At 46.9% G+C, this 26,787-nt stretch overlaps 1 protein-coding gene across 1 annotated transcript in view; it reads left to right on the forward strand.

Annotated features, from left to right (window-relative positions):
* The first annotated feature begins 7,799 nt into the window (after positions 1 to 7,799).
* Positions 7,800 to 26,787, forward strand: part of MEDAG (mesenteric estrogen dependent adipogenesis) — a 35,959-nt gene continuing 16,971 nt past the window's right edge. Inside the window, exons 1-2 of the mRNA XM_082244870.1 lie at positions 7,800 to 8,148; positions 26,404 to 26,510. Of these exons, the coding sequence (XP_082100996.1) occupies positions 7,847 to 8,148; positions 26,404 to 26,510 (409 nt within the window). The 5' untranslated portion in view covers positions 7,800 to 7,846. The remainder of the gene's footprint in view (positions 8,149 to 26,403; positions 26,511 to 26,787) is intronic.

Here is a 26,787-nt window from a genome sequence, read left to right on the forward strand (position 1 = left end):
GGCACCCCCTAGAGGGATTGTCGATTGCGCTAGTTCTAAGCGTACCCACAGTTTACTTGAGGAGTGCCTGCGCCAGTCCAGCAAGCGTCCAAGATGGGTCGCCTGGTAAAATTTGTGCACATCAGGCAAGGCCAGGCCCCCACACTGCTTGGGCAAGGTCAAAAGCGACCGGGACAACCGTGGCGAGCCCGAGGCCCAAATAAACCGTATGAATAAGGAGTGCAGTTGTCTGAAAAAGGCAGATGGCAGTTTGATCGGGAGGGCTTGTAGTAAGTACAACACCTTGGGGAGCACCGACATTTTTAGCAGGTTGCGCCTCCCAAACCACGAATGTATGCCCGTCGACCAGGTCTCAAGAAGTTGGCGGATCGTGACTAGCAATGGAGCGAAGTTAAGTTTGTAGAGTTTCGAGACGGTCGGTGCCATACGGGTGCCCAAGTAAGTGAGTGCCACCCGGGTCCAGCGGAACGGCAATGAAGAAGAGATGTTGGCGAGTAACGCCGGCGGGATGTCGACCCCCATAACGTCCGATTTACCGAGATTGATCTTGAGGTTGGCGTAGGTACCATACAGTGCCAACTCCTTGAGGAGATTGGGCGTAGAAATGACAGGGTTAGAGATGGAGAACATCATGTCATCCGCGTATGCAGATACCTTACATTCTACCTCCCCAACCGAAAGCCCTGTGATGTCCGGGTTTGCCCTCACCCTGCAAAGGAAAGGCTTTAGAGAGAGAGCAAAGAGCAGGGGAGACAGAGGGCACCCCTGGTGTGTACTGTTAGAAATCGAGAAGGGCTCCGAGAGGACTCCGTTGCACTTCACTTGCGCAGTTGGGCCAGAGTAAAGGTGCCCAATCCAAGAGAGCATGGTCGAACCAAGACCTACAGATCGCAATGTAGTCGTCATGAACCTCCAGCTGACCCGGTCGAAGGCCTTTTCGGCATCCGTATTAAGGAAGACGCAAGGCGTATTATATGTCCGTGCAACATGGATGAGATTCAAGACCTTGGTCGTATTATCGTGGGCCTCTCTGGATGGAATAAAACCCACCTGGTCTAAATGAACCAGGCGGGACATGTATGGTCCGAGTCGGCTCGCCAGGATCTTGGCAAACACCTTCAGGTCCACGTTTAGCGGAGAGATCGGGCGGTAGCTGGCGCAGACGGAGGGGTCTTTCCCTTCCTTCGGGATGAGGGAGATATGTGCCCGGAGGGAGTCACTCAGGAAGGCAGACTCTCCGGAGCCCAAGAGGTTGAGCCAATTCACCCAGTGGGAGCCGAGAATGGGGAAAAAAGTAGTATAGTAGGGGAGCGTAAAGCCGTCAGGTCCAGGGGCCTTACCCACTTTAAAGGAGCTGAGGGCGCCCTGCAGCTCCATCAGGGAGATTGGGGCTTCCAGTAGTTCTCTATCATCCGGAGAGAGGCAAGGCAAGTGCACGGAGGACGACGAGGGAGGCAGGTTGTACAAGGTGGAAAAGAATTCACGAAAGGTCGCGGCGATCTGTTTCGGTAGAGCAACCCGACGTCCCGAGGAGGATTGTATGTGGGGGACATAGTTCGCTAGTCTCTGAGCCCGATCCGAGGACGCCAGTAGCCGGCCACATTTGTCGCCTGAAAAATAAAACTTCTGGCGAGACCTCTGTAGATCAGCCTTAGCTTTCATAAAAAGGATGTCGTGTACTTTCTTGCGGAGCGCGACGAGCTCCCGCTCCAACTCCCTCGAGAAAGAGCGTTTGTTTCTCGTTTCTAGGTCATGAATCTCACCCAGCAGCTGCTCCAGCATCTGCTGATGTTGCTTCTTAAGTCGGGAGCCATGCTTAATAAAAAGTCCACGTATTACCGTCTTGTGTGCCTCCCAAATCATCCCCGCGTCGCACTCATCCGAGAGATTCACTCGGAAATACTCTGTGAGTTCGCGCAGGACCTCTGCCTGCAATTCCGCGTTTTGGAGTATCGAGTCACTCAGGCGCCAGACTCTAGTCCCCATCTCTGAGCCCTCAGTCAGGCAGTAAGTCATAGAGATAAGCGCGTGGTCTGAGAAGGTGATCGAGTCTATCCAGGTGGATTTCACCGCATGGAGTTGGCGATGAGGCACTAAAAAGTAGTCGATGCGGGAATATGTCCGGTGGGGTGGGGAGTAAAAGGAATAATCCCGTTCCCCACCATGTTGAAGCCTCCAGACATCTACCAGCTGCGCGCCGTGAAGAGCTTGGAGAAACTTCTTCCTGAGCCTGTGAGGGATCGAGGAGGTCCCAGAAGAAGTGTCCACTGTCGGCACAAAGGGGATATTGAAGTCCCCTCCCACTATTAGCTGGCCGTCTTGGAATGCGGTCAATTTCTCCAGCACGCCCACCATGAAGGAGGCCTGTCCCTCGTTAGGGGCATAAATGCATGCAAAGGTGAGGCGGATAAGGCCCATTGTCCCTTTTAGAAATAGGAAATGGCCCGCAGGGTCTACCATAGTTCCCTCACAGTGCCAGGGGACTTTGGCAGATAGGAGGATGGAGACTCCTTTAGATTTCGCCACAGTATTGGTGGCGTGATACGTGAAGGGATAGAAGCAGTTTTTAAGGAGTGGAAGGTGATCGTCCCGAAAATGGGTCTCCTGAATGAACGCCACGTCAGCTCTGTTACGGTGTAGCTCATTAAGGAGGACCTTCTGCTTTTCGGGGACGTTGAGCCCCTTGGCATTCAGGGAGACCACGCGGATAGTGTCCATGGCCCAGTACGGAGCAGAAAACACACAAAAAAAAAAAAGGGGGGGGGAGGAGAAAGGAGAGGTGGAGACTGGAAGGGCGGGGAGGAAAAGGGGGGGGAGGGTAGGGCGGGGCGGTAGGGACAGAGAGAGACGGTAGGATAAGAAGAGAAAAGCGGGTGGAGGAAGAGAGGGCAGTAAGAGGGGTAGAACAAGCAAGGAACCTAAAGAGCAGAAAAAACTGCACAGACGCACGCCGGTAGACAGGGAGTCCGCCAAGCGTCAACCTATTGGGGGTCGAGAGTTGGAATGATACAGCTCAAGCAGTATGAAAAAGCCTGAGTCCAGCTGTCCGACCCGCCCAGCACATTGTGTATAAATAAAAAGAAGAGAGGGGGAGGTAGAGGAGCACAGAGGAGAAGTGTATATATCCGAGAGTATAGCTGGAAGACAAGGGACTAGTTATAAGGGTACATGGAGATAGTACATGTGTATAAAGAGATCAGTCAGAGAACCTCCGAAAGTATGCATTAAACAGGTAATAATCTCAACAATAATGAAACAATATAGTTAGTGCAATTGAACCTGTCTGGGTACCCCGCAAGTGACCAACAAGAGTTCAGGGGGGAAATAACATCCCGGCTCCAGGGCTTGCGGAGTACGCAGAGATAAACAACCGTGAATTAAACTGCACCCCATGAAATACATCCCAGTATCATCCATATGAGACCCACCCGCCCCTCCCCCCCACCCAGGAGATAGGTAGAGAGCCCACGGGAACCCCCCCCAGCGCCACTCCGTGTAACAGAGACCCAGCAGTACGAAGGTCATCAATGACTGAAGGGGAGGGGGGGGGGAATGGTCACCCCGCATGCCTGCAGTCACAGTCTGGGTGTAACCCCGAGTAAGTGCATAGCAGTTGCTGCAGATAGTAGGTAACGCGGGCTAGGCAGCTGAAGGCATGGACTGTACATAGGGGATAGCCGGTGTTCCGTGAGGGTATGGTTTTCTCACAGTAGTGTTTTTAACGTTATACTTGCCGCGATTACATTAAAACAGCTCCTCTGCAACATTGCTCATCCCCGCTCCTGTCCCTGTCACTTCCCTCATCTCGGCTAATTAATATAAAAGTGGCTCACGGAGCCGAGATATCTCATTTCATACACCCGCTGCCGATTTCATATTTATTATCCGAGATGAGGGAAGTGACAGGGATACCAGCGGGGATGAGCAATGTTGCAGAGGAGCTGTTTTATTGTAATCGCGGCAAGTATAACGTTAAACACATACTCCGTATTATTTCCATCCCCTCCGAGCATGCGTACTTCTGATCTTCTCTGCTGTTCCTTGAAGTTTCCGTGGCTCTGAGCATGCGCACTGCTGCGCTGCTCAGCAGTTTCAGACCGGAAGTGACGAGGGTATGGTTTCTTCACGGGGTATGGAAATCTAACGTTACACCGGGACAACCGAGCACCGCGGGGCAGTCTAGTGGATCACAACCCGGGCGTGGGGAGGGGGGGGCACCCAACAAGCAAACCTGATCCGTGAGGGTGACAAAAGGAAGCAGTGAAGACACCAGGGGCTCGTCCATCTAGGTGGGTGCAAATCCTGCATGAAACAGAAACAAGATCGGGTAGTTATGGTTCCCTGTGTGCTTCTGGCGCTCGGGGTCTGGAGTTCCGCCGGGTCCGCTGTGGGCGAGGAGATCCGACAAAACCCCCCGATGTTGGCAGCCTGCGATCCGACTGTCTCGGCAATAAGAGGAGCCAGTTCGGCACTGTCTGGCTGGGGCGGTATTCTGGGCACTTTGTCTGCCCAGGGCACTTGGTCGGAAGAGGAATCCTCTCTGCCGTTAAATGTGTTGGAAGTAAGAGCGATCGACCTATGTTTGTTGCATTGGTCGGGTCACCTGCAGGACCGCCCTGTGCGTGTGCAGACAGACAATGCCACTGCGGTGGCATGCATCAATCACCAAGGGGGCACCAGGAGTGCCCAGGCGGCCAAGGAAGTGGCCGAGATTCTGTCATGGGCCGAGACGCGGGTCTCGGCACTTTCGGCAGTTCACTTTCCGGGTGTGGAGAACTGGCAAGCCAACTATCTGAGCCGCCAGACCCTGGACCAAGGGCAATGGTCCCTACACCCGGAGGTATTTTTAGATGCTGTGTGCACGATGGGGATCCCCGGACGTGGATCTGTTCATGTCTCGTCTCAACAACGAGGTGGAAAGGTTCGTGGCAAGAACTTGCGATCCTCTGGCAAATGCCTCGGACGCGTTGGTGGTGCTGTGGAATCAGTATCGTCTGATCTATGCCTTTCCTCCGATTCAATTGTTGTCCCGGTTTCTTCGCAGGTTGGCCTCAGTACCAAAAGCAGGTGTTCCTAGTGACTCCAGACTGGCCGCGCTAGTCCTGGTACGCGGACATCATGCAACTGGTCGTCGAGCCTCCTTGGCGGCTCCCCTCATCAGACGATCTGCTGTTGCAGGGGCCGATCTTCCATCCTGCTTTACGGTCGCTGGCTTTGACGGCGTGGCTGTTGAAAGCCAGGTCCTGAGAGATCGAGGTCTCTTGTCGGCGGTCATTCCTACCCTCCTGTAAGCTTTATTATCGTACCTGGAAGGCTCATTTTGCCTGATGTGAATCTCCGGGTTTCCATCCTCGCTCCTTTTCGGTGGCGAGGGTGTTAGCCTTCTGGCAATCCGGTGTGGATCAGCGTTTGGCGCTGCACATTGTTAATGGTCAGATATACGCGCTGGTTATTCTTTTCCAGCGCCCCCTGGCATCAAATTACTTGATCCGCACTTTTGTTCAAAGTGTGCGTCATCTGGCCCCCCTAGGAGGGCGCCGTTAGCTCCTTGGGACTTGAATCTGGTCCTGTCCGTTTTCCTACGTCCTCCCTTTGAAAATATCAGGGAGTTTTCTCTGCTGGCACTGTCACTGAAAGTTGCCTTTTTATTGGCTATCACATCTGCTTGCAGAGTGTCAGAGTTGGCGGCCTTGTCCTGCCGCTCTCCCTACCTAGTTGTCCTTAGGGACAAGGTGGTCTTGCGACCTCATCAATCCTTCCTTCCTAAGGTGGTTTCTGCCTTCCATCTCATTGAGGATATTGTTTTGCCTTCGCTGCTTGCGAAGCCTAGGCACCCTAAGGAGTTTGCCTCGCATTCCTTGGATGTTGTCAGGGCGATCAGGGTCTACCTGTCGTCTACCGAATAATTCAGAATGTCGGATTCTCTCTTTGTCCTTCCTGAGGGACCTCGGAAGGGTCTGGCTGCGTCTGCGGCAACCATTTCTAAATGGATCAGGCAGACGATTGTACAGGTTCCACCTTTCCCTGGCCCGGCACACTCTACCAGGGTGGTGAGTGTGTCTTAGGCTTTTTCGCAATCAGACATCGGTGTCTCAGGTGTGCAAGCGGCGACTTGATCGGCCGTGCATACCTTTACCATGTTTTGCAAACTTGGAGAGAGATCGCGCCGCTGCGGGCACGCGCAGCGGCGCGATCTCGATGTGCCTGTGTCCCTCAGACACAGAGCAACATCCTTCGGCAGGAGGGCCCTGTGATTGACCCTCCTGATCACATTACGGCTGTGTCCAATCACAGCCATCATGTAATGTAAATAGAGCCGTTGTAACGGCTTCGATCTCTTCTCCTCCTGACAGATCCTGTCAGTGAGGAGAAGAGGGATGATCTGTGCTGCAGCCAGGGGGGATCAGTGAGTATTTCTAATTACTCACTGATCACAGGGGGGATCTGTGCTGGTAATCAGAACAACCAAATCGATGACAACCAGGGATGCCCACCATGGCCACCAGGGATGGCAAGCAGGGCTCAGAGAGCCCCCCAGTGCCCTCCCTATCAGTGTTGCCCACCAATGCCATCTATCAGTGCTGCCCACCAGTGCCGTTATTGCCATCTATCAGTGCCGCCCACCAGTGCCCATTATTGCCCACCAGTGCTGCCTATCAGTGCCCATCAGTGCCCCCCATCAGTGCCCATCAGTGCCACCCATTAGTGCCGATCATTGCCGCCCAACAGTGCCACCTATCAGTGCCCATCAGTGCCGCCAATCAGTGCCCATCAGTACTGCCTATCAGTGCCCATCAGCGCTGCCTATCAGTGCCCACCAATGCTGCATATCAGTGCTATCTATCAGTGCCACATATCAGTGCCCATCAGTGCTGCATATCAGTGCTACCTATCAGTGCCACCCCATCAGTGCCACCCCATCAGTGTCTCCTCATCAGTGCCTGTCAGTGCGGCATCATCAGTGCTCATCAGTGCAGGAAAAAACATATCTATTTACAAAATTTTATAACCTAAACAAAAAAACTTTTTTTTTTTTTTTCAAACTTTTTTATTTGTGCACCAAAAAAGAAAAAACCTGACGGTGATCAAATACCACCAAAAGAAAGCTCTATTTGTGGGGAAAAAATGACACAAATTATGTTTAGGTACAGTGTTGCATGACCGCGCAATTGTCATTCAAATTGCAACAGCGCTAAAAGCTGAAAATTGCTCTGGGAAGGAAGGGGGATTAAGTGCCCAGTATTGAGGTAGTTAAAGGGTTACAGGCAGCAGACTCTGGTTGGTTTCCCGCACACAATGACTGCAATTGTCCATGATTGGCGGCTAATCCGCGAACACTGGACGCTCCGGCTCTTCAGCATATCTGCTCAGACATGATTACCCTGCCCGGCTCCTCCCTGCATTCCATCCCCGGCTGTGCTCTCCCTCCCGAGGACACCTGTGTGTAGAGGGCGGGGCGGACAGGTAGGCTCAGCCCCTCCTACTACTGTCTTCTCTCCCCCGCCCCTTCTAAGAGGACAGCCTCCTGCTCCACCTTTGTCACCCTACCCCTCCTACTATGTTGGTCTTTCCTCCCAATAGGTCTAACTTCCACTCCACCCCTCCCACTAGGGAGGGGTCCATAGTCAGATCCGAGGGCTTATATCGTCCTCTCCGCCTTTCCTGCTAGGACAACCTCCTCTCCTGCGCCTCTTCCACTAAGACGGCTTCTTACCCCGCGCCCCTCCCACTAGGCGGTCCTCTTGTCTCCGCCCCTGCTCCGGGAAGTTAGCTGTCAGTGAGCGGCGGATGGTGCAGTTGAGGTCGGTGATCGGATCGGTGTTGTTGGGTGTCAGTGCAGTGCAGTATGAGCGCAGTCATGGCCGAATCTCACCCCGCAGAGCTGTCCCGGGCGGAGCGGCTGGCCAGTACCCGCTCCGTCCTCAGTATGTCCTCCATCAACTCGGACATAGTGGCCACAATGACCACCGCCAACTGCGAGATGGCCGTCCTGCCGCTCCGACTTCTCCTGGATCTCCAATCCAACTACCTGAACCTGGAGGACGGCGTCCTCACCTCCCACAACCAGAGGGGGGGCTTCAATGTCCTCAGTGACGGGGGCGCGCTCATAGACGGACAGCAGTGCAGAGTCATCAACTACATCCACAGGTGAGAGGACTGGGGGGATCCTGCGTGCACTGACAGGAGGGGGGGGATCCTGTGTGCACTGACAGGGGGGGATCCTGTGTGCACTGACAGGAGGGGGGGGATCCTGTGTGCACTGACAGGAGGGGGGGGGGATCAGGAGGGGGGGGGGGGATCCTGTGTGCACTGACAGGAGGGGGGGGGGATCCTGTGTGCACTGAGGGGGGGGGGGGGATCCTGTGTGCACTGACAGGAGGGGGGGGGTCCTGTGTGCACTGACAGGAGGGGGGGGTCCTGTGTGCACTGACAGGAGGGGGGGGATCCTGTGTGCACTGACAGGAGGGGGGGGGATCCTGTGTGCACTGACAGGAGGGGGGGGGGGTCCTGTGTGCACTGACAGGAGGGGGGGGGGTCCTGTGTGCACTGACAGGAGGGGGGGATCCTGTGTGCACTGACAGGAGGGGGGGGGGGTCCTGTGTGCACTGACAGGAGGGGGGGGGTCCTGTGTGCACTGACAGGAGGGGGGGGGGGGGATCCTGTGTGCACTGACAGGAGGAGGGGGGGGGATCCTGTGTGCACTGACAGGAGGAGGGGGGGGATCCTGTGTGCACTGACAGGAGGAGGGGGGGGGATCCTGTGTGCACTGACAGGAGGAGGGGGGGGATCCTGTGTGCACTGACAGGAGGAGGGGGGGGATCCTGTGTGCACTGACAGGAGGAGGGGGGGGGATCCTGTGTGCACTGACAGGAGGAGGGGGGGGGATCCTGTGTGCACTGACAGGAGGAGGGGGGGGGATCCTGTGTGCACTGACAGGAGGAGGGGGGGGATCCTGTGTGCACTGACAGGAGGAGGGGGGGATCCTGTGTGCACTGACAGGAGGAGGGGGGGAATCCTGTGTGCACTGACAGGAGGAGGGGGGGGATCCTGTGTGCACTGACAGGAGAAGGGGGGCATCCTGTGTGCACTGACAGGAGGAGGGGGGGAATCCTGTGTGCACTGACAGGAGGGGGGGGGGATCCTGTGTGCACTGACAGGGGGGGGTATCCTGTGCGCACTAACAGGGGTACTTACCATCAGCAGCATCTATTGATCCCAAAATAGGGGAAGAAATCTGTTGCTGTGTTAGCGGAGTTCAGTGTCAGTGTTGGGTCACACTTATTGCAGGAAAACAGCGATAATGTATCGCACTGCACAGACATCGCATAAGTGTGAACCAAGACTAAACCCGTGACAGTAAAATCAGTCTGCATATGCAGTAAAGCACCAGCAAAGGGGTTGGCATGGCACGTGGTTACAGTGCAATCCCATTGGCTTTAGAGGGCACGGGTGGCAAGCAACACACCAAATTAACCACTTAAGGACCGGAAGGTTTGCCCTCTTAATGATCAGGCCATATTTTGCGATTTGGCACTGCGTTATTTTAACTGAAAATTGCCCGGTCCTGTGACTCTGTACCCAAATACAATTGACGTCCTTTTTTTCCCACAAATAGAGCTTTCTTTTGGTGGTATTTGATCACCTCTGCAATTTTTTTTTTTTTTTTGCGCCATAAACAAAAAAGAGCGAAAATTCTGGAAAAAAAAATGTATATATTTTTCACTTTTTGCTCTATAACATTCCCCCCCAAAAAAATGTAAAAATCATATTATTTTCATCCTTTTAGGCCAATTTGTTTTCTGCTACATATTTTTGGTAAAAAAAAAATCCCAATAAGTGTATTTTGATTGGTTTGCACAAAAGTTATTGTATCTTCAAACTAGGGGAAAGATTTGTCTATTAGTTAAAAAAAAAAAAAAATGTCAGCAATCTGCAATTTTTAACAGGACTGCGACACTGCGGCGGACAGATCGGACCCCTAACTGACATTTTTGACACTTGGGGGGACCAGTGACATTACTACAGTAATCAGTGCTAAAAATATGCATTGTTGCTGTAATACTGACACTGGCAGGGAAGGGGTTAACCCAGGGGAGATCAAAGGGTTAAGTGTAAGCCTAGGGGTTGTTTTCTAACTGTATGGGGGGAGGGACTTGTGGAATCAACACAGAGACCTGCGATCCTAAATAGAATGTTCATTCCAGAGAGAACGGTCAGCTGTGTTTACAACAGCAGACTGTCGTTCTTTCTGCACGGGGAGCGATCGCGGGTGCCCGGCGGCTATTACGGCCGCCGGCCCCATGGATTGGCTTTCCCGCTGCTTAATTACGGCGAGCGCTCCCGCGAACCGCTGTACATGTACGGCAGTTGGCGCAGCCGGGCCAGCTTACCACAGTATATCTGCGGCGGGCGGTCGGCAAGTGATTACATTTTGCTGCACCATGAAACAGGCCTGACCTGAGCGGCCGTAATATTTTGTAGGTGGGAAGGTATAGGGCAGTAAAAACACAGATGAACCACCTGTTTTTACCACCTCTTTGCCACCTGTGTAAACTAAACCTAAAGGGACAAACGTGTATTTACCAAAATAGAGCTTCACTTTTCAGAGCGGCTTTTCACATGTCCTAGTAAATGAGGTGTAGAGACGTTTGGGAAATTCCCAATCACATGATTGAAAAATGTGTTAAAAAAAATAAAATCACAAAGAGAATTTTGTTGTGAAGTAAAGCAGATACGCCATCCATACACTTCTAATTTACGGAGAATTAGGACAGCTATCTAGAAAGCTGTCCTTGTTTCCGGGAGGGCTGATCGATTCATTCTGGGAAAACACAGAGTAGCCGCTCCGCATTCTTCCCATGTCTGGGGAGGCCGTAGTTCTTGTTTGCAAACACATTCGTTACTCATGCTGTTTGGGGGCGGTAAAGACAGGCCACTGAGCCCTGGATCACTTTTCAGAGGTGTTATAGTGACGGCTCCAAGTGTACATTTAGCCAAAAATCTCTCCTATTATGGAAACCATCCTGGCTGGAGTTCTACTTTAACCACTTAAGGACCGGAAGGATTTCCCCCTTAATGACCAGGTCTTTTTTTTTTTCCTTTTTTTTTTTACGATACGGCACTGCGTTACTTTAACTGATAATTGCGCAATTGTACAACAAATAAAACTGATGGGGCCCGGCAGGCATCATGTACGCCGGACGCGCTGATTGGCTCCCCCTCTAGCCAATCGGCACCTGTGTCAAAATGCCGAAATGAGAATCCTACTGGAGGTACTAAAAATTGATGAATATTCCTATTGATGCGTTTTCGTATTTTTTCAAAAGGCCGCTAAGGGAATGAATAGAGCCAGCGAAAACGTTGTATAATCGCCAAAAATACAATCGCTGTACTAGGAGAATTCGTATGTGTTTGTTGAATAGTTTGCTGAGTATTAAAGATCAGATCCAAAGTTTTCAATTGGCCAATATCATTATGGAGCCCAGATATTTATTTTCATTTTTATTTATTTTTATTTTCTTATTTCCATGCATATTCATTTTTATTTTATCACATTTTACTTTGTCCACCGTCTCATCTTTTCGGTTCCATTTCTTTGTGTGTTTTTTTTCCTTGTTTCCTTTCTTTCTTCTCTCGGCCGTAGTTTGTTGTTGCGTATTTTTTAAGTTCTGCTGCAATCCTGATAGGAATTAAAGGCTACATCTGGCCATACACTAGCAGATTTTTGAATGAACATTCATGCAAAAATTCGTATGTCTCAGCACATTCAATGAGTTGAATATCATTTGAAAGTACTTCAAAAATGTCATTTGCTTTAAAAATTTGATTTTGGAATGAATGTCCTTTTCAGAATACAGTTTGGAAGTCGGTTTGTTTAACCATCCATTTCCATCCTGCTCCTTCAAACTCTCATCACTGGGGCTGAAAACAAACCCCAACCGGACCCCACTAACTATTAGAAAATTGAACAAGCGTTTGTAAATCAATGCATTTTGAATGATATTCTACTAGTGTATGAGCAGCTTTAGTTTAGACACAGCTGTCATTGCTGCCTGTCGCTGACAGGTGATCCATCATGTTTTACAGGCGGCGAGGAAGGTGATAGGTCGCATACTCCTCATCTGTTTTACCCTTGTAAATGCTGCATCAGAACCATGTGCGTTATATGTAAATGTAGGACTATTGTGGTGCCTTTGAATGGTACCTTCGTCAAACGTGGCACGGGATATTCTCGCCACAGCATGTGTACATCCACATCTGGCTGCCTTTGCAGGTTAATATGGGGGGGGGGGGGGGTTAAAAAGGCTGTAATGAATTAGAACTGAAGAATCTACAAGACGTCTATATTACAGAACTATTCTTGTTGAATGTGACTAACTACTGAATGCTCCAGTTCCACAGGATGAGACCCAAAGGCTGAACAATACTCTTCCTAGGTCTGGATTTTGCTTTGTGATGGACTTGTAATGCTCTAAACCAGTGGTCTCCAAACTGGGGCCCGGGGGCCAGATGCACCCCTGTGCTAGCCTTTATCTCACCCTTGGGGCGCTATTCCTCCCACTGCCACCAATAATGGAGCGCTGACCCTCCCCACTCATACAAATGATGGGGCGCTGACCCTCCCCACTTATACCAATGATGGGGCGCTGACCCTCCCCACTTATACCAATGATGGGGCGCTGACCCACCCCACTCATACCAATGATGGGGGCGCTGGTCCCCCCCACTCCTACCAATGATGGGGGCGCTGGTCCCCCCCCACTCCTACCAATGATGGGGGCGCTGGTCCGCCCCACCCATACCAATGATGGGGGCGCTAGTCCGCCCCACCCATACCATTGATGGGGGCGCTGGTCCCCCCCACTCCTACCAATGATGGGGCGCTGGTCCCCCCACTCCTACCAATGATGGGGCGCTGGTCCCCCCCACTCCTACCAATGATGGGGCGCTGGTCCCCCCCACTCCTACCAATGATGGGGCGCTGGTCCCCCCCACTCCTACCAATGATGGGGCGCTGGTCCGCCCCACCCATACCAATGATGGGGGCGCTAGTCCGCCCCACCCATACCAATGATGGGGGCGCTAGTCCGCCCCACCCATACCAATGATGGGGGCGCTAGTCTGCCCCACCCATACCAATGATGGGGCGCTAGTCTGCCCCACCCACACCAATGATGGGGCGCTAGTCCTCCCCACTCATACTTTAGTGATTTTATAATTTAGTGAGGGTACTCTCACTGATGCTTGCCCTGGGACATTTTCTACCCCCACTGACCACAATCTGGCCCCCCTAAAGTTTGAGGGACAGTAGACTGGCCCTTTGTTTGAAACGTTTTAAGATCCCTGCTGTAAGCACTCGGTGGGTAAGACATCTAATAAGCTTGTCATAAGGGAAATGGGGGGGCTGCAGTTGTTGACCTTCTTTACAAAATACTGAAGGACAAATGCAATGTTTTCAGTACGTTCTGAGACCCTGACCTGGAACAAGTTTTCACATTCGGAAAAGCTGCCCATACACTATTTAGATTTTCTAAGGAACGCTCGTACAAACTTATGGATATCTATAGTTGGCTGCAATCTTTATCCACAGGCTTGGAATTTTGGGTTTTGTGTGTAACTCCTCATTCTACGAAGCATCTCATCAGTAAACAGGACTGTCATAGGAAAGAAAAAACAAAAAAGATACAATAGTACATCATGCAACATGGGATTTCCTTTTTTTGCCAGCACATGGTTAGAGGGCATCTGTTATTATGTTTTCATATTAGTATTGCAAAGTAGGTCAGTAAAAGTGTTAGGGCCCTTTCACACAGGCGCTCCGTATGTCCGCAAATCATCCTATTTTTTTGCGGATGATTTGCGGACATAATGTAAGTCTATGGCATTGCGGATGTCAGCGGAATACCATCCGCTGACATCCGATTTTCTTCGTGTAAACTTGTCACCTTGATAGTAGATCCAGGTCCACGTAAATGGTTAGCTCAATGGTCATTGGATCATGGAAGTAAAGGTAAAAGCGCAATAGCGTAAAACCTTACAAACTAAATTAATTAGACACCACAGTGTTCTTGAAAAATGAATTCAATTGTGTGAATGAATAAACCTCCACCAATAAAATTGATCACTGATAACAGTGAATAAAAACATGCAAAAATAAAATATATAAAAATATGATGGGTACCCCTTACCAAAAGTGATAAAGGTAAACACCAAAATTAATAATAAGAAGTGTTGTAGCTGAAGTCGCCTCTTACCGGACAACGTTAATTGAATAGCCAATAAAGGAAGGCAAAAGTGTGAAATTTGCGTGTTGAACCACCACCTTATGTAGCTGGATTCGCCTCTTACCATATAAGATAAGGATTAAAGCAAACGTGCAGATCACAATTCAGTGTGAACCCGGAGCCAATAATAGGATATACCAATAGGGGTCGCCTCTTACGAAATACAAATAATGTTGAGCCTGTATGGTGATCAAGCATCCAAGGACCCGACCCTTACTCTGGGGTGTTGTTATCCTCAAATAGCGGAGGTATTGCAAGTGTTCACCCACGTAAAGAAAAGAGAGGCTCCCATAGCGTAAAACCATTAAAATTTATTCACAAATAAAATCAGAAAAACTTACAGCAAGACCAGGAATGAGGAGCAATGTTTGTCAGCCGCCGGCCGGACGGCTTCGCTCGCCCGCACTCTCCGGTCGCAATCCGATGACGTCAGTACGCCGTGACCCGACGACGTTTCGTCACAGATGACGTTTTCAAAGGCGCGGACGGCGTACTGACGCCATCTATTTGAGCTAAATGACCGGAAGAGGGTGAGGATCATCCCGCCATCTTAAGTGGGGGAATTCGTAACCGGAATGGTACCCCACACATCAACCCGCAAATAGCAACAACAAAGGGTTTATATATAAACAAAATAAAGAAGAGCATCACACAAAACAACTATATTTTGTACTTAAGATATAAAGCAAAAATTAGCGAACAGATATTCGTCATATCCGCCTAGAGTGGGTCAATGAAGGCACCATCTAGTGGATATTACAGGTTTAAATGACATATTGATTACAACTGGACAGCACCAATCCCGACCATCATAAAAAAGAGAGAGAGGAAGGCTATATATGAAAAGGATTAATGATGTAAACAAAAAAATCCTTTCATTCTTAGATATTGTTATATCCAACTCAATCAGCCCCTTATTTAATAATTGGGCCCAACATAATGTTAACAATTATAATAAAAATGTCACACATATGTCAAATATAACTGATTGGTGTTGTCCAATTGTATTGACATGTAATAGGCTTGGATAGGAAATCAATGATAAATTAATTTCAATATATACATTAAGAATATATTTGAAAAATGAAATAAAAGGGTATTGTTAAGTTAGGCGTTATCTATGAAAGCATTTATTTCAATGTCTACATTGAGTCCAAACGGTACGTATGTTTTGGCCCGATGAATCCAGTTCATCTCTAGTTTTGAGATGCCTCTAACTAGGGGTTCACCCCTCCAATGGGGTACAAATTTGTCTATCCCTAGGAATAAAGTATTCCTGGGATTTTTATCATGGACAAGGGCATAGTGTTTGGACACTGAGTGCTTGGGAAAACCTTTAAGTATATTTGATATATGTTCATTGAGTCTTACTTGTAATGGTCTTTTGGTTCGTCCTATATATTGAAGCCCGCATGGGCACTGGAGCATGTAGACAATGCCAGTGGTCATGCAGGAAATGAATGGCTTAATAGCGTGAACTCTACCTGTAGCTGTGGACGTAAACTCTTTAACTGATCTACATTTATTAGAGCTAAAAGAACAGACACGACACCTGTTGCATTTATAAAACCCAGTCAACTGACTTAAAAAAGTAGGTCTGGGGGCTGGTGGTTCTAAAATGTTGGGTGCCACTTTATCTCTCAAAGTTGGGGCTCCTTTAAATACCACGCGTGGTCTATCCGACAGAGTGCTACCCAGGACTGGATCATTACCAAGAATGTGCCAGTGACGACTGACAATATTTTTAATAGTCATATGCTGACTTGAAAAGGAAGTAACAAAAGGTAAATTATACGAAGAATTTTTTCTATCCGTTTTGGACTCATTATTCAGTAGTTGGGTTCTATCCAATCGGCTAACCTCCATAAGTGTTTCGTTGAGAAATTCCTCACTATAGCCCTTATCGAGAAACCTCTCAGTAAGAACACGGGCCTGAGTTTGAAACTCATGGAATTCACTACAGTTACGCCTAATACGAAGGTATTGGCCTTTGGGTATAGCCCTCAGCCAAGGTGCATAGTGACAGCTATCGACAGGAATATATGAATTCCTGTCGGTTGTTTTGAAGTATGTAGATGTAGAAAATTGTCCATCTTTAATGCTTATGGTGAGGTCAAGGAAATGAATAGTAGACTGGCTACACTCATAATTCAACTGGATACCCCGATCATTGGAATTCAAATATTCCAAGAAGGATATCAGGTCACTGTGGCGGCCATCCCAGAGGAGGAGCACGTCATCTATGTACCTAGCCCAGAGCAGTATTTGCGGCCTGCGGTGGGCATAGATGACGTCCTCCTCCCACTGGGCCATAAACAAGTTGGCGAGAGACGGGGCATATTTAGCGCCCATGGCCACCCCAGTGACCTGGCGATAAAACTGCCCATTATACCAAAAATAATTATGGTGAGTAGCGAACTCAAGTAGCTCCATAATAAAGGATATCTGAATTGATGGTAAATCAGAATCTCTATTAAGATACATATTGACCGCGTTCAACCCCACATTGTGTGGGATAATTGTGTAAAGAGAGGAGACATCGGCTGTGACCATCCAAAGATGGTCACTAGGAGTTAAACCTGTCAAAAGGCCAATGACATGTCTCGTGTCTTTAATATATGAAGGTGTGGTTTGCACCAATGGCTGTAGATAAGAGTCAATATACTTCCCCACCCGGGACGTCACAGAGTCGATGCCACTGACAATGGGACGACCCGGGGGGGAAGTTAGACTCTTATGCAATTTGGGTAAATAATAAATAACCGGAGTGCGAGGGCACTTGGGGATCAGAAACGCCTTTTCTTTTTTATTTATGATGTTTTGATCATAACCCCTCTTTACAATACCCTCCAGAGTCTTTTTGTAAGAGACTTTAGGGTCTTTAGAAAGTGGGACATAGGTTTGACTATCTCCTAAAATGCGTTGCATTTCTTGATTATAATCGCTACGATCGAGTACAGCGATCCCACCGCCCTTATCTGCTGGCCTAATGACCAGATCCTTATTTTCACACAAGGAATCTAATCCCTTTTGTAGGTCAGCAGACAAGGAGGAATTGTGTGGTTTGATCTTATCTAGATCCCTTAATAACACATCCCTAAATACCCTCAATGATGGGGCTAGGGATCCCGGTGGATTGAATAATGAAGCATTAGAAAGCCCGGAGTGTTGAATTTCAGAGCTAACTAAACGATTATCTTTTACAGGATTACTCAATATGTATCTTTTGATATTTAGTTTCCTTACAAATTTATGGATATCCATATATGTATGAAACTTGTCTAAACGCTTCGGGGGAGCATATTTCAGGCCCTTATCCAATAAACGTTTCTCAGGTTCTGATAATACGACCTTACTTAAATTAAACACCCCCGCTAGAAAAAATCCTATTTTTGTTCCGTTCAAAAAACGGAAAGGAAGGAAAATCGGATGTCAGCGGTGTCATCCGCTGACATCCGCAATCCCCATAGACTTACATTAGGTCCGCATATCATCCGCAAACGGATGGGATGATATGCGGACCTACGGAGCGGATGACAGAAATGTCATCCGCTCCGTGAAAAAAAAAAAAAAAGTCCCGCAGCGGACCTTTCACACGGAAAGCCCGTGTGAAAGAGCCCTTAAAGTACAATGGTATTAAGCCCTGCATTGTTTTTAACTCAACTAATTGAGCACTATAAAATAAACATTCAGTAAACTATTTATTAGAATTCTTACTCCAGCACTTGCAGTTCATAACTGTCAATGCTGTTGGCTTGTGCTTTTTAAGTGCTGCTTCCCTGAACTTCCAGTCTTCAAGGGAAAGATGTTAACAATGGACAGTGCAGTCTCCAGCCAGTTTGTCAGTTTGGAGAAGGGAGGGACATGGGAGTGCCTTGCCATCCTAGGCTAAGGGGGGTGTGTGTGTGTTTCTATTGTTGCACACAGTGTAGGGAGATACAACTCTAGTCCTTGATTGCAAGGGTGTCTCGATAGGATGCTGCAGGAGAACGGCGCCACCCTGAAACTGGAAACCTGGGGCAGCGCTCATGGCACCAGCTTAACCTGCAACATAGGCAAGGATTAAAGGATAAAGAAACTGCACGCTCAATTAATGATTAAATCAGCTGGTAAAGGGCTTAAAAAAAAAAAAACGGAGGGCTATATATCACTTTAAAGCTGAACTCTGGGCACTTACTTATATTTAAATATTTATATTTTAATAACCATAAAGGATATAAATTAGGGATCGACCGCGATTATAGGCAAAGCTGATATATCGAGATATGCATTTTCCCCAATATATCGGAATCGGCCACCAAGGTGACCGACATTGCTGATATTTTGGGAAAGTGCTGTACTGGAGTGATGCCTGCAGCTGGAAGCATCACCCCGGTACCGGCGTCCATAGCTGACGGTCGGCTGTCTTGTAATGACAACTGAAGCCGCTGGGCTGTCATTACAAGAAACGGGAGAGGACGTTCCTCCCCCCGCCCCCGCTGCCTTCCGCAGCTCACCCGAGTCTCACGTCCCACCGGGAGACCTGGGCAACCAGCCTGCACGGCCGCCGAAGGCCTGATCAAAGCCGCATTCGGCTCTGATTGGGTCTCCATGCAAAAACACAGAAGTGACGTCATGACATCACTTCCGGGTACTCACCCCCAGATCCCTCCACAAGAGTACCTGTCAAAGAAAAAAAATAAAATAAATAAATTTTTTTAAATGTACGAAAATATCGGCGCATATCTACCGATATGCATTGACCAAAATATCAGCAATATATAAATGCACTTTGTGTGCACCAAATGACTTTAAAAAGCCAAGTATTACCTTATAAAAGTAGCAGTGACCTCGTCACTGTGCTGTACTTAGCCTTTGCAGAGCTGTGGGAGGAGCCAAGCAGGCTCCTCCCACTACAGGCTGCCTGCAGGAAACTACAGGAGGGAGACGGGGACCAGACCAGTCACCCTAAACCAGGAGAGAGAGCAGAAATGACCAGTCTTTGTACAGAGGCAAAGTTTTTACACTGGATTACTGCACAGACCTGGATAAATACACGCCAATATCCAAGTGACAATACACAATCCTTTTATACTTAGTTGATATTTGCCTATCCTGGAGTTCAGTTATAATGATCATTACTATCGTTGGCCAAACATTTCATCTAGTAGGTTCATAATGTGTCTCGAATGTTCTTCAGTTTCTGTGGGAAGTTTGGCGTGTCTGTCGGGGTGGCGTCATTTCTGTCCCTGCGGTCTGGATACAAACCCGCCTGTCATGTCTTTTGGACAGCTGACCACTAGTGATGGCATGACGACGTTTCCGGTTGTTCTACATTGACAGGCAGGTTTATAACAAATGATGGGTTTTCTAATGGTGTTCATTTACAGTGCTGGTCTTCTGATGTCAGCCCCCTTCCTTACTGGCCGCCATTCAGTTTAGACCTCATACTTGGCAGGCGACTTCCAGATGAAGTCATGTAAAATAAATAAGAGAATCAGACACTGGAATAAATTAGACATTTCCAGTCTGTCTACAATTTTCTTCTAGAACACCTCACTTTATGTTGAAACCAGGATATTGTTTTAAAATGAGAAGTAATAAAATATTCTGTATTTGTGTGTGTCCACATTGGGGGGGCTACTAGAACTGGTGCAGCTCTGCATAGTAATTAATCTACTTCCAGGTTTTAGCCCCCGTTCACATCAAACGCTATTTGACAGGTCAAAACGGCCAGCGATGGGAGCGTCCAAATCGGTGCAGCTCCAACTTTGCAGTGCCGCACTGTTAACTCGTCCACATCAAAAGGCAGTTGCAAGATGATTTTGCGTTTAGGTCCTAGACCTACGACCCTTCAGTTCTACTCCCTCGTGCAGTGAATTTTCCCCTTCTGGCCAGGAGATGTACAGGCATACAGCACTCAAGCTTAATGGAAATACATCTGATTTGTTTATTTACAGCTCACACATTTATAGGTCATTTCAGAGGGAAAAAACAGTTTAAACTAGTGTACAATCCATGGGTCAGTTTAACAATAGAATATATCTAATAAGACAATACATGAAAGGTTTTGTTGTCCCTAACACATTGATGTAAATGTGAGACGTCTTGTGTCTGAAGTTGCTTTTGTGGAAGGGCCTTCCCGTCTATGCTCAGCTGTCTGATGTGTTAATATGCAAGTACTTATCAATGTATTCAGGTGTCTTTTGTAATCTATATGCAAAGTCTAATTGTTAAGTGTCCAGTAGGTATGGCTGAGATGTGTCGATGCTGTCTGTAATGGTAATGAATGACGTTAATGTAATTTCCAGAGACCACATTCCATTGTGAGTTGGGCACTTGCTGAAATGTATGTCTCTGGTATCGGGGGGATATCAATATTTTATTAAGGCACATTGATACACTCTTTCACGCACCGATTTCAAAAAGGAGTTCCTGCACTACTTTTGGTGACTTCGGGAGCAATTTCAGTAGACATCTATGCAGGAACCCGCACAGATGTCTTTCAAGTTGCCCCTGAAGTCAAATGCCGCTTTGAAATCCTGCGACTTCAGATGAACTTGCAGGATTTCAAAGCCGCGTTCAGTGTGAAAGAGGGCTTATTGTCAGAACCTCATCCAACAAGCTAAAGTTAGAAGCGGATTGGTTGCTCTGCACAGCTGCACCAGGTTCTGTTTGCTCCAGTCTTGGTAAATCTCCCCCCATTGTGGCGTGTTTTAGATCTCATGCGCAAAGGGAATTAGATTTGCTCCTCTGAACGTCAGAACTCCTGGCAGGAGAAAAGCTGCTTAAAACAAAAGTGCGTAAAGCCGCGTATTGCACACACGTTTAGATGCATTCAGGGTGCGTCAGGCTTTGATTGTTAATGCCATTGGCTAGAATATGAATTCTGGCCTTTGGAATGCATTAACGCTCAAAAGGCGCCTAAATGCTCCTAGACGTTTAGGTACCTTCGATGTTTTTTTTTCTGCTATCCAGCTCCTCTCCTCAATGCGCTTTTTTGTTTATGTAAAAAGTCAAATGTCTGTAAAAGCTTCGATTTTTAGGGGGGAGGGTTTATGTATAAATTTAAATGCCTGTAGATAAAGCATTGTTTTTAATTTTGTTTTTTTTTTTTAGGTAAAAATTCAAAGGCCTGTAAAAGCAGGATTTTTTTTTTTTTTTTATTTAAGCCCAGTGTGCCCTTAGGCCTCATGCTTATTGCTTTGCAATGCTTACACAATGATTTTGCTTTATTGCTTTTTCTTACAAAACAAGTCGGGGAGTTGGCCAAAAGATTAAAAACCATTCACTTCCTGGATGGCTAATAACATTGGGGAAATTTTTACTAAGTGGTTGAGGATCTTCCTCAATAAATTGTTGCTGTGTGAACCTTTGTACACCCAATTGTGTGCAGATGAAATAAACAGCAATTTGAAATTAGAATTGAAATGACTCGACTCCTTTAGTAAATTAGCCTACTTATTACATTATTAATAATAATTAATAATATTTTTTAAAAATTCTTGTGTCTTTACCATGATCCACCAACACAGAATACCTACATACCACATGTAAATATGTGCACTTTCTTCTTTTTTTTTTTCCCCTTTTGATGCCTACTCTGACCCTGAAGCTAACACTAAAGGCCCGTACACACGTACCGATCGTCGGCATACAAACGTCGGTGGACGAAGGATCTGCCGATTGTACGCGTGTTAGTATGGTGCCTCCGACAGATGTCTGCGCACAATCCGCGGACAAAAGTCTTTCGTGCAAACATGAAAATATTTGTATGCCGACACCAGAACGGACGATTGTTCGCCTGTCAGTACACAATTCGGCCGACAGACCGCAGATTTGCAAGACTGGGCATGCTCAGAAAATAGAAAACACAGGGAAAGTTAACCATTACATGACATCACTTCTGCAGTCGGCGGACAAAATTCTTGTGCTGTCCTTGTGCTGTCTTTGCACTTTTCAGCAGACACCGACATCCCGGGGAGAAAAGAGGAACATTTGTATGCCGACCATCGGTACGTGTGTACGGGGCTTAAGGGCCTCTCGCACTGATCAGTTATTCAGTTCAAAAAATGCAGAAGAAAAATGCATCTCTTAAAAATCGTTTTAACTCTTCAAACGTTTTGTGGCTGCTTTCACACTGCTTGGTTGCAAAGAGGCGATAATGTGTTTGTTTTTATTTTACTGAAAAACTGATTGTGTGAAAGGGCTCTAACGCCCCTTTCACACTTGTGTGACTTGTCCTGCGATTTGGGACTGCAAAGTCACATGACAAGTTGTTCTCCATGATTTCCAATGAGTACCATTCATATCTGTACGACTTCAAGTCGCAACGACTTCAAAGTAGTCCCTGCACTACTTTTGGCCGATTTTAATGCGTTTTGAGGTCCAAAGACATAGGCGTTGCTTAACCGGTTGCCAACCGCCGCACGACTATTTACTGAGGCGGTCAGCCCCGACCAGGCAAAGTGACGTGTATATATATAATATATATATATATATATATATATATATATATATATATATATATATATATATATATATATATATATATATATATATATATATATATATATATATATAATATATATGTCACTAGCCTGGGAGCCAATAGCGGGCAGGCGCGCTCCCGCCTCGGCTCGTTCACGGACACCTCCGTGCATGTGACTGGCGGACCCGATGACCGGTGGACACTCACGATCGTCCGCTGTGAAGGGAGAAAGGCAGGCGGCTAATGTAAACAAAGCCGCCTGTCATTCTCCCCTGTGTAAAAGCACTGATCTAACGGTCCTGCTATGTAGGACCGTTGATCTCTGCTGTTAAACACACAGCCACATCCCTGCACAGTAAGAAGCATGCCCCTAGGGACACACATAGTCACTGCATCTCTAATAAAGTTAACCCCTTCCCTGTCAGTGTCATTTTTATAGTAACAGTGCATATGTATAGCACTGATTACTGTAGTAATGTCACTGGTACCCCCAAAAGTCTCCGAAATGTCAGTCAAGGGTCCGATCTGCCCGCCGCAATGTCGCAGTACCGCAAAAAAAATCGCAGATCGCTGTTATTACTCGTTAAAAAAAAAAAAAAAACAACAAAAATGATAAAAATCTTTCCCTTAGTTAGTAAACGCAATAACTTTTGCACAAACCAATCAAAATACGCTTATTGTGATTTATTTATTTATTTTTTTTACCAAACATAGGTAGCAGAAAACAAATTGGCCAAAAATTTAAAAAAATTTAGATTTTTTTAATTTTTTGGTGGTTGGGGGATTTCATACTAAAAAAAATTGAAAAATATTATTATTTTTGCAAAATTGTCGCTCTTTTTTTGATTATAGCGCATGATCAAAAAATTGCACAGGTGATCAAATACCACCAAAAGAAAGCTCTGTTTGTGGGAAAAAAGCACGTCAAATTCATTTAGGTACAGTGTCGCACGACCGCGCAATTGTGCGTTAAAGTCACGCAGTGCCGAATCGCAAAATACCCCCTGGTTAGGAAGGGGGTAAAATCTTCCGGGGCTTAAGTGGTTAAAGTCGCGGCAGCAAAATCGCACGACTTTTAAGTCGTACAAGTGTGAGAGAGGCCTAACAGGCACCAAGAATTCAGCAAGCAGGCAAGAACACAACTGACCAGTATGAAAACTTCCATAGGTTTAAAGGGATGCATTTTTCTTCCTCTTTTTAACCTGAGAAACTGATCGTGTGAAAGGGCAATCACAAATATTACATAAGCAAAGAAACCGATACTGCCCTCTTCAGCAATAGCAGTAAATAGAATAATATTGTGTTAGGCCCCATCCACACGGGAGGAGCCCTGTTGAAGTCTGCCTGCACAGTGGAGAATCTGTCTGCTGATCCCCGCTGAGAAGACTGATGGCTGGTCCGTGTCCACTCCACTTATGCAGAACAGACACAGCCTGCTCTCCTCCTGTGAGTGCTCTGATATAAACGGACCACCTGTCCGTTTACACCCGACTGTCATTCGATCCGATTCGCCAGATGGATGGGGAACAGATCCCCATAGAATCAGATGTTGGCGATCCCCATAGAATCAGATGTTGGCGGATGTCAATAGACACCTGTCCGTTGACACCCACCGCTCCATAGAGGAGACTGGATGACTCTTTTATATTCCCTTACAGTGAATTGTGCCCACAACTCCAGTGCTGCACCTCCGTTCAGATATTTCACACGTGCTCCACCTTTGTGCTCACCCTGTCCTCCTCTTCAAACATATGACCCCAAAGATTTTTGGGTCATTTAGTGCTTGTATTCATACCTAGATGGACATCTTCTGGAATGTATTCCCACGTTCTCCTACTGGCCATCTCATTAGGGTATCCGCCCCTTTAGGAGGCCAGAGTCTCCGCTGCTTAGTTATTCATTAGTCTTGTAAACGCAAAAAGTTAAAAGCACCGCTATAGTGTAATATATTTAAAAAAAGTGGGATTTTTTAAGATTGCACTTCGTGTATAAAATCCAATCTCTCATAACACAGATAATATCCACTACTATACCAATGTTTCTCAACTCCAGTCCTTAAGTACTCCCAACAGGTCATGTTTTCAGGCTTTCCATTATTTTACACAGGTGATTTGATCAGTTTCACTGCCTTGGTAATTACCGCAGCCGTTTCATCTGAGGGAAATCCTGAAAACATGAGCTGTTGGGGGTACTTGAGGACTGGAGTTGAGAAACATTGCAATATACAATGATGTCACCTGGCTCCACCCTATATGTGTTACGTCACCTCCAGTGATTGGCGATCACAGTAATCATGTACAGTAATTGTCAGTGACGGCTCAGTCTCTATGTTGAGGGTGATCTAACATAAATGTATGCCGCATATATGCAGTGCAATGGATAAAATCAACTTCCTTGATGCTCCATATATGTGTGGTGCCTTCGTAAAGAGGTTAAGATAAATATTACAATAGTCTGAATATGTGCTTAAGGGCTCTTTCAGACGGCCGCTCCGCTGTTTGTGTCCGCTGCGGGACTTTTTTTTTTTTTCTTCACGGAGCGGATGACATTTGTGTCATCCGCTCCGTGTGCCCGCATATCATCCCATCCATTTGCAGATGATATGCGGACATAATGTATGTCTATGGGCATTGCGGATGTCAGCGGATGACACCGCTGACATCCGATTTTCCTTCCTTTCCGTTTTTTACACGGAGGAAAAATTGGGTTCTGTTCCGTTCCAAAAAACGGAACAGAACTGAAAGGAAGAAAATCGGATGTCAGCGGATGGTCATCCGCAATGCCATTGACATGCATTATGTCCGCAAATCATCTGCAAAAAAATAGGATGATTTGCGGACAAGCGGAGCGGCCGTGTGAAAGAGCCCTTAAGAAAATGCACTGTACCTCAATTTACAGGGAAACTACACCGATCAGCCATAACATTTTCACTACCCACGTAATATTAAGTAGGTCCCCTTTTTCTCACCAAAACAGCCCTGACCCATCAAGGTATGGGTGTCACTAGACCTCTGAAGATATGCTGTTGTATGTGTTATACTATCTGTAGCAGACCTGTAAGTTGTGAGGTGGGGCCTCCATGGATCAGACTTGCATCCAATCACAGATGCTTGATTGGAATCGAGATCTGGAGAATTTGGAGGCCAAGTCAACACCTCAAACTCGTTGTGTTCCTCAAAGCCCTTCATGAATTCTTCAGACCAGGCTACCTTGTTCCATTCATGGTGGAGTGCTGATGCTTGTGTGGCCATTGTAGACATAATGTTATTGCTGATTGGTACATAATGGGTTTGGATCACTCTATATTTTAATACATTATAAGGTTTTGAAGAGGTTGTTCTTCCTTCCTTCTTTTTTTTTTTTTTTTTTTTTTAATTTTCCCTTATAAAAGGTTAGGACTTTTCAGGTAAATGAAATTAGAGCTCCACTTGCTTTTATATTTTTTTTTTTCCCTACCATATTGAATTGAGAAAATATGAGGACCTGCCTTATTGCAACCATACAAAAATGACCCAATAATTGCACCCAATGACCCAATAATTGCACACCCTCCTTTATTCTGTCACATTGCTTGGGATTATCAGTGTACCTATGACATGCTTGGCACATAATGACCTATTCAAATTTTATTTTTTATCTCTCTTGTAGGAAAGTCACTCTGAAGAGCCACGTTGATTACAAAGACTACAGGGAAACCATCCTTGCAAAACCAATGCTATTTCTCACTAATGTACGAAAGGTCGGCTCTGACTCAGGTACCAAGCCCTGTCTGTATTGACTAGATGTAACCTTAAGACCTTTTTTTGGTGACTCAGATACAGAAAACTGGGTTAAACTTCGACCTTGTCATGCCGTAATAAAAAGCTTCAGGTTTATAACCTGCACAGAAAAAGTACAGAGCGTTTGAAGTCCTCCACCAATCAGAGTGCTGGATGTACTATGCTCTTCATATTTCAGAGAAAACTGGTTACACGCAATGATCAGTTGTTTTGAAGAACAAAGCAAACTGGTTTTAAATAAGCAGAAATGTTC

Source organism: Pelophylax lessonae, assembly GCF_965119305.1.
Source record: "Pelophylax lessonae genome assembly, chromosome: 2".
Classification (NCBI taxonomy): domain Eukaryota; kingdom Metazoa; phylum Chordata; class Amphibia; order Anura; family Ranidae; genus Pelophylax; species Pelophylax lessonae.